The sequence below is a fragment of the Elephantulus edwardii genome, unplaced genomic scaffold (assembly GCF_000299155.1).
Source record: "Elephantulus edwardii isolate Elephantulus edwardi_28Jun2011 unplaced genomic scaffold, EleEdw1.0 scaffold00033, whole genome shotgun sequence".
NCBI classification, from domain to species: Eukaryota; Metazoa; Chordata; class Mammalia; order Macroscelidea; family Macroscelididae; genus Elephantulus; species Elephantulus edwardii.
This window is the reverse complement of record NW_006399783.1, coordinates 6,202,180-6,210,948: the sequence shown is the minus strand read 5'-3', so window position 1 is coordinate 6,210,948 and position 8,769 is coordinate 6,202,180. Positions and strand designations below refer to the sequence as shown.

Here is an 8,769-nt window from a genome sequence, read left to right as displayed (position 1 = left end):
TCAGCTACAATATCCCTAGTACCACGACCCCTTCTAAACCCAGCCTGGACTTCTGGCAGTTCTCTGCTGATGTGCTGTTCCAGTCATTTTTGGATAATCTTCAGTAGAATCTTATAATAGAGACTCTTAATACTTTGTGCACAGGCTCCTAACCAGGCATGGGGCGCATGCCACACATTCCTTCCTTTCTCTCCAAATAATAAGCACACAATAAGCTCTGGTTACACAAGGGCTAAGTACTTGCCTGCTATTAGAAAGCCCAGAGGTTCAAACCCAGTAGCCGTCCATAGGAGAAAGAAATCTAGAGATCTGCTCCCATAAGGACCAAGGCCTAGGAAATTCATGGAGTCAGAATGGACGTGATGGCCTCAAGAAGCCCTCTGTATGTAGTGAGTGGGGTCAGGTTAGAACAAAGAACAAACCAGGCCTTGCCCCATGTAGAGGAGAACAGGAGACCCAGGTCCACAACCTGCTGAGCCCCAGGCACTGGGGACAGAGTGGCAGAGGGCTTGGCCTCTCGGTGGAGGTGCATGGTGAAGCCCCTGGGCTGGAAGAAGGGCACGCTGGCCTCGGGGAAGCCGAGTGGCTGTATGAGAGTGGCTTTCCCAGCGTGAGCCCCATGCCTGCTGAGGACCTCAGAGACCTCCCTCCTGCAGACCCACGCAGCTCCACCCTCCACTAAACCACTTAAGGAGATTAATTTGTCTGCTGACTGAACAGCGGCACTAATCGCTTAACCTGCTTAACGCTGCAGCTCAGCTCAGCACTGCTCACTGGCCGCGAGGGCTCTGGAGACTGCATAAAGGAAATGCCACCCTCAGGCCCAGGGTGGGCCTGGCCCCATGTCCAGTCTCTGTCCACAAGCCCCAAGTACCCTATAGAAAATAGAGAGGGAGCCCCATCTTTAGCACGGAGCTGAAGCCAAGGATTCCAGGTTTAATGTTGTTAGACATGTAGTATCAAGAACCCTCCCTGGGCCTCATTAGATTTTCCACCTGCACCCCTCTTCTCTTGGGAACAATTTTCTCAAGTTTACCACCTGCTATAGTAAGAAGCCTGTTTTTATTTTTGTCTGAGAACATTCAACCATAGACTCCCTTCCTGATGAGGGCATCCCAGAGATCTCCCCGACTTCTCTGCTAAGAAAATGGCTGGTACTTGCCCAGCAGAGCCTCCAATTAACCAGGAAACCTCTCCCCTCACACCCATTGGTCATTATTGGGACACATAATTCTGGACACAGCACTGACACTCCTGCCTGTCACTAGAGTTTGAAGGATATGATAGGTAAGGTTTCATCGAGGTGGCCCAAGATGAGCCAATTTCTTTACAGAGTGAGCCTGGCTTTGCCACTTCATAGCTGTGGGACTGAAGTTGGGGAAGTCATTGACCCTTACTTCCTGCACCTGAGAGAACTCTGGTGTCTTAGTGAGTAAGGAGTCAAGGTGCCAACCGAAAGGCAGGCAGTTTGAATCCAGCAGCCACTCCTCAGAAGGATGGGAGTCTCCTCCTGTATGATTCACAGCCTCTGAAAAACCCCTGGAGGGCCAGCTATGAGTTGATTCCAACTTGACAGCCAAGAGTTCAGAGTTTTCTTCATCTGTAGGATGGGGGAGGATAATAGCGACTACTTCGCAGGGTGTTTGTGAGGCTTAAATGAGTTAATACATAATGGTATCTGCATCTTGTACCTCTGCATTCAATAAATCAGAGCTACTGTTCTCAGAGGTGACAAGAAGATCAAGTAGCCTGTACGTGAGCAGACTCTCCTCAGGCCTGAAAGCCATACCTGAGGCCAGATGGCACAGCTAGCAAACATGGGGAGCCTAGGGTGGAACGTTCGGATTACCCCAGATTCTAGGAGAGAAGCATGGCTGGGCTCTGGTGTCAGAAAGATCCAGGCTCTGATTCCTGTCTCCCTATTGTTAGATGGATGGCTTATGACAAGTAATGTCAACTCTCTAAAGCTGTTTCTTCATCTATGAAATAGACATGATAGAAGTAGCTGTCTTACTATGGCAAGCACTTGGAACATTATCAAACACATACTGCATCCCCAGTATATTATACATTATGATTTATTATGTGGTTGTTCCTAAAGATGAAGACTTTTTTTCTCATTAACTTTAACGGTGCTCACGAGTACCATGTTTTATTCTGAAGATTCCGACTGGAATCTCAATGAGATGAAGAATGTTTTTCATGATTTCCTGCAGAATGGGAGCCAGGCCACACTGTTCTGCAATTAGAATGCAACCCAAGCCCCTTCCCATGACCATGAGGTCTGACTCTCCAGCTTTGTCGGTGACTCCAGGCTGCCCAGCATGCTCTTCGCACGGCCATCTTTTCCTCAGCCCTGGTCTCTGAGCTTTCCTCACATTCCGGCCTGACCTGGCAGCCCCTGCCCTGACCGGAAAGGCTCCATCACCTTTCTGCCTCCATCTCCCTCACTGTGCTTTTATTGATCCAGTTGTACCGTCTGCTGTTTCACTTAAACGGAAACTTTTCGAGAACAGGGATCTCGTCTGTCTTCAGCACTGAATGCTTCGGGTCTAACATGGGTCTGGGCAGATGACATGTGTATATGAAATAAATGAATGGATCTTTTAGCTAGCACAGGAGCTGGGACTTAGTTTCTGCAGGTATTTAATACATATTTGTTGAATGAATGAATGAATGAAGCCACCAATAGAAACACTCAGCACAGGCCCAAGCGCATGCTGCTATTAGCTGTCTCTGACTCAGCCCCCTGCTCACGGCAAGTCTGGGCACCTGGAACTAAATGCTGCTCGGTCCTGCACCAGCCCCACAATCTGCTGTGGCCGAGACCATCATGATCCATAAGAGCTCAGGGGCTGATTCCAGAAGCAGGTTGTCAGGCCATTCTTTCTAGTCCTGAAGCTCTGCTGAATGCTGTTCAGTAACATCAGTAACTTACTACCTTCCACTGATAGTCCAATGGGGGGTCTGCATGAGGTACACAGGCCAGGAACCTCTCAAAGCTCTCCTATATGGAAGGTGAGAAAATTCTACCACTGAACTACCAATGTCCCCACTGAACCATCAACGTCCTCACTGAGCCACCAATGTCCCCACTGAACCACCTACGTCTCCACTGAACCATCAATGTGCCCAAAGCATATAAAAGTCAAACCCACTGCTGTGGAGACAACTTTAACTCATGATGACCGTGTGTATTACAGAGGATAACCGTGGTTCACAGGGTTTGCTTGATTTTAATCTTTACGGATGGAGCTGCCAGGCCTTGTTTTGCAGCACTACTAGCTGGGTTTGCTAACTTTTAGGTTAAGAGTTGAGTGCAAGGGATCTGTGCTACCCAGGGACCTCCACAGTACATCAAACTCAAACACGTGGCCGACTTGTCAGAACCAACTCACAGCTGACCCTCCAGTGGGGTTTCTGAGGCTGTAAATCACATAGGAGGAGACTGCTCATCTCTTTCTCATGGAGTCACTGGTGGATTTGAACTGCCAGAGAGGCACTGACTTTGGATGAGTCATTCAGCTCCTTATAGTCTACAGCCATCAGAGTTCCCTACACAGCACATGTTGTTACATAGAGAAGAGTCAGAACCAAATCATAGCTGACCCTTCAGTGGGTTTTCAGAGGTGGCAAATCACCTGGGAGAGTGTCCATCTTTCTCCTGTAGAAGAGCTGGTGGATTTGAGCCTCAGCCTTTTGGGTGGAAGCACAACTCTTTACTACTAAGCCACCAGAGCTCATAGCACATGTGTGCCAGAGTTGCTTGCCACCCATAGTGACACTGTGTACAGCTGCTCTGAACCCTGCCCTGTCCTCAGTCAGTCTCACCAACCTCCACTGCCCCAGTTACCGTACCAATCCAACTCATCTGGGACCTTCCTCTCCTGCACTGTCCCCACACCCTGCTGAGCATGATGTCCTTCTCCAAGGACTGGTCTCTCCTGACCATGTGCCAAAATATGTGAGCCAGAGCTTCAAAATCCTGGCCTCCAAGGAAAGACTTGGTTTCACCATCTCCAAGACAGACAGATTTGTTTTCTTGGCAGCACATACTTAGTACTAAACACCTAGCTACTGAATGAGTAAAAATAGCTGGCACCTAGCCATGAGTCAGCCAGTGCTGACCATCAGATTATCAGTGAGGGCCCTCGATCAGGCTTCAGCACAGAGTATCTCCTTCCCTCCTCCAGATTATCAGTGAGGGCCCTCGATCAGGCTTCAGCACAGAGTATCTCCTTCCCTCCTCCAGATTATCAGTGAGGGCCCTCGATCAGGCTTCAGCACAGAGTATCTCCTTCCCTCCTCCTGGCCTCCCAGACGCAGACACAGAGTTCTCTACCTTGGCCCAGCTGTTTGCCGTCTGTTCCTGGCTCCTCCAGCTGGTACCTCTCCCCAGTGCTGCTGCCAAGGCTCAGTTCACAAAGGGTGGCACTCAGCTCCGGTTCTTCAAAATCCAGCGGGCTCAGGAAGAACTCTCCAGTCAGGAGGGGGTCGGTGATGAGAGGGGAGCAGGGTGGAGATGGAGAGGACAAAGAGGAACGAGGGGACAGGGAGGTCATGGACTTCGGGGTGCCAGACAGCGAGCGCAGGGCCTGCAGGCGGCCGCCTGCCTCTGCCTTCTGGGTCTTGTCCACCTCATCCTCGTGGATGGTGGTGATGCAGCCTGAGGGCCGGAAGCCCGTGGCTCCCTCCAGGAGAAGCTCCACCTTGCTCTGTAGCTCCGAGTCCAGCTGCTCGAAAGGGTCGTAGTAGAGGTCTGTGAAGCTGGCTGAGGTGGAGGAGTCCAGGCTGGAGGCAGCCAGGGAGCCCCGGCTGGACGTGAGGGAGCCGGGGCTACTGCCTGAGGACAGAGACTGCATACTGCTGGAAAGGCTGGGGACACACACACATACAGAGAGAGAGAGAGAGAGATGTGAAGACACTACACACTTGGGATTCTTTTCCGCTTGGCTTTAAAAAACACCTGGGCACTGGACACTCATAGGTCAGAATGGATGACACATCCCTTATTTTACCAAGAGAAAACTGCCACCCTAGGAAGGCTCTGCATCAGAAAGTGGCAAAGCTGGGATGGGAGCCTCAATTAGCTATCTTAACAGTACTTTCCCCTCCATACTTAAGTTTCTCATCTCCACTGGCCACATTCCATTTCCAAGATTGTTTCCCTACCTGAAGACAAATGGGACCAGCATTAGTGTTTGTCTTCAAATGAACTCACATTATAAAGTTTGTTTATTTTAAAGGGAAACCTTATATCCTGAGAATAATATCAAAAGCAGCATCACTTACTAGACATAGAAGGTAATCATTAAAAAATTCAATGAAAACAAAGTGCTGCACTGCAACAATGTACTTGCTAAGGCTCTGGCCTGTGGCCTGCTCTCCTTTGTTTTACAAAGGTGATCTGGCAGGTAAGACACACTAGCACCCGACGAAGGCTTTCTGCTTTGGCTGACCAGAAAGAACGAGGATCTGCAGACCCTGCTCCTGGGCATGCCAGTCTAAGCCCAAGTTGTCTATACAGACCTCTGCTGTGCTTCAAAATATCCACATTTAAGCCACAGAGGACCAGAGGAAGACAGAGGCTGGGTGAGGCCACTCGGACGCCTATGCCGCATCAGCTCCAGGAGTGCTACCTGCCGCCCACCACTCACCTTTTCAGCTGGGAGTGCAGACTTGCTACTTGCCGAGTGGCTTCCTCTAGTTCTCTCACCAGCTGGTTCCGCTTACTGTTTAATTTTAACCTGAGGAAGAGAAATGTGTGAGGAGTACCTAAGACTTTCTAGCCCCCTCCAGACTCAAGGGTATCCCAGCCTCCGACACAGACCCACAGACATATAACCAAAGCATTCTGGAAGCATCAACTAAGGTGTCTGGAGGCATACAGCCTACACAATCCTACAGTAATTGTTATATTCATCATCTACTGTATACCAAGCATTATGCTAGGAACTTAAACATTGCTTAAACCATTTTCAAAATTCTCTGCATAGGAGAAATTATTTTTAATACTTTCCTTATGAAAAAATTGAGATTTCTGAGTGTGAAACAATTTACTTAATGCCATTGAATTGGTGGCTGAATTGGGACTCAACATAAAGTCCTATTCCTTCCTTCCCCATCTACTTATCCATCTATCCATTCACCATTACTTTCACCTCTGCTTGCACTAATAATACTGCTAGCCCACTGTTCTTGGGACTGGGAATAAAGTAGTAAGCAAACGTGATTCTGCTTTGTGGAGGAGTTCACATTCTGCTGGCGAAGATGTGAGGGCAGATATTATTAAAACAAGTATTTCATGAAAATACCAATACAATGTTTTAAAACAGCATAGACACTGGATGTGGAGGGTGAGGCTAATGAAGCAAATGAAGAGAAATGAAGTTGCTACCATGAGTGAGTGGCTAGACAGAGAGGGTATTTATTGACTGGAAAGACTAGAAGCAGAACAACCTTGGGAGACAGAAGATTTCAACTGTGGACATGTAAACATCATGGTGGAACAAAGTAGGTAAAGTTGGGAGTCACCATCAAGTGTATCACCACATGAATGAGAGTGCTATTTTAGGATAAAATATAGACGGAAATGGAAAGCCTGGGACCAGGGTCTGATATTCACCACATTAGAAGTTGAATGGGCTATCCACTGTCAGCAGAGGAGCCTGAGGGAATGGAATCAGAGAACCCAGTGAAGAGCTAACTCAGTGTAATGGAGCATAATGAATGGAACTTGAGTGGTAAGGTCTGCAATTCGGCATGTCCAATACTAACACCCAATCCATTAAGTATCTTCCTGGAGGCAAAATCCCTTGCATTTGGAAGAAACTGCTGGATAGAAGGCCATCTCTCAGACCCCAGCTTCTCCTAAAATCCTCCATCGAGGACAACATGGGTGGGTTCCAAGGGTTGTGCAGGCTGGAAATATCAAGGAAGCCTGTGCCCTCACACTTGGGATCTCCTAAATCTGAAGAGGGGTATGCTTATCAAAAGAAACATTCCTGGGGTGTACAATCTCACTCAATGTCTAGGGATATTGTTGTGTGTCATAGAGTCAGAACTGGCTCATAGATGACCCTCCAGTGGGCTTTTAGAGGCTATTAATTGCATGGGAGCAGACTGTCCATCTGTTAGAAAAGCTGGTGGATTTGAACCAAGTGAGTGTGGGTTGGTAGTGCAACTCCTTACCCCTAGGCTACCAGAGCTCATGCCTAAGGACAGGACCTGGGAATCTGAGTCTTTATGAAGCAACCCAGATTCTGGGGTACACTAAAGTTTCTGAGCTGCTGAATTCATTAGTGACTGCAAGAAGGCAGGAGTAGTGCTTTGCTCACCCAGCGTCTAACAGGAGCTCTCCACATGGTTGTGCTTAATGACTGTTTTGCAGAATTGTTAACTCTCAACTAGTTAATGTAGTCAACGTTTATCTTCTGTAATTAGGACCTAGACATTAAATGGAACCTCTCATGAACTAATGCATTCTATGGATGACTCCTTCTCCCCTGGTACAATCTTGTTATACAGGGACTTCCTGACCCCACTACTCCATGGACTGGGGCATATACTTCAGAGCATAGTCAATCCTACAAGAAACATGGAACAAGGTTGAGCTTCCATGGAAAAAAAACCAAACCACATCCTCCCTCTACTAATGCAAGTCGCCCTCAGGATAGGCCCTGCAATGAAAATTGAATCTTGTTATTATTCTTGGGTGCTGCTGAGACATAAAGACCCCATGTGATAGGAAAAAAAACCCCCAAAACCAAAAACAAACAAACAAACAAAGCAACACATCAAAACCTGACAACTAAATTTAAAAAAAAAAAAAAAAAGCAAGCAACAAAGCCATAGGGTTCTCATGTCAGATTGCCAGGTTTTTTCTTCCATAGAGCCACTGGGCAGGTTTGAACCAACAGCCTTTGAATTAGCAGCTGAGCAATTAACCATAGTATCATCAGGGCTCCTTGGAGCTTGCTTGGGACATACGGCAACTCTATCTGTGAAATTCCAGACAAGATAAGGGAAGCACTGGGCAGAGCAGCCATGGGCTGGCTCTGGGTCAGCTCTGTGCTGGTGATACTTTTTCAGTGTCCTGTCCAGGGCTGGCAGGACTACAGAATGCCTAGCAGATGGAGCCTTTAATGAACAAAATCCTTGACTCTCACTGGAATGCACCAGGTTGTGATATCTTCTGAATGTTCATTAAGAGGAAGGCCCTGAGAGAATGTGTGGTCTGGGGTCAGAAAGCAGCTGAAATTGCCATTTCCACTTTCCCTCCGCCTGTGTCGGAGGCGTATTCTGGGAGTAATGTAGAGTTAATGCCTTTCTGGAGTTCCCGAATGATGCTGTGGGAACTGGAGATTGGGCTGTTTGGATGCTTTGAGCCTGAGTGTAACTACTAGCAGCACATCACAGGTGGCAGGCCTCCCCCAAGAGGTGCTAGGCTTAGCCTGCCATATGGCATTTTTGTGGGATGCCTGGCACAGGCTGGATGGCCAAAAACACATCAAATGTGGGAGCAGCCAAAGGATCCAGAAGGTGGGGCTGGAATTCCCCATAAGCTGTAGTCTTCCACTTGGAATGCTGCTTAAAAATACAAGAAGTGGGGCCCCAGGGAGGAAATCATAGGGTTGCACAATTTGATGAATGGAGTAGGGGGAAGGAAATGGGAAAGATCCAAGGGGGGACCTGGAAAGACCAGGAAATGGTAGGCACAGTTCAATGTTGATTAATTCTATAAAAGATAATGAAGCAAAATGATTATAT

At 47.9% G+C, this 8,769-nt stretch overlaps 1 protein-coding gene across 2 annotated transcripts in view; it reads right to left on the bottom strand.

Annotated features, from left to right (window-relative positions):
- Positions 1-8,769, bottom strand: part of WWC1 (WW and C2 domain containing 1) — a 203,259-nt gene that overhangs the window by 51,089 nt on the left and 143,401 nt on the right. For both annotated transcript variants that reach the window (XM_006884327.1, XM_006884328.1), the window contains exons 10-11: positions 5,658-5,747; positions 4,343-4,875 (exon numbers count right to left, since the gene is read on the bottom strand). In XM_006884327.1, the coding sequence (XP_006884389.1) occupies positions 4,343-4,875; positions 5,658-5,747 (623 nt within the window). The remainder of the gene's footprint in view (positions 1-4,342; positions 4,876-5,657; positions 5,748-8,769) is intronic.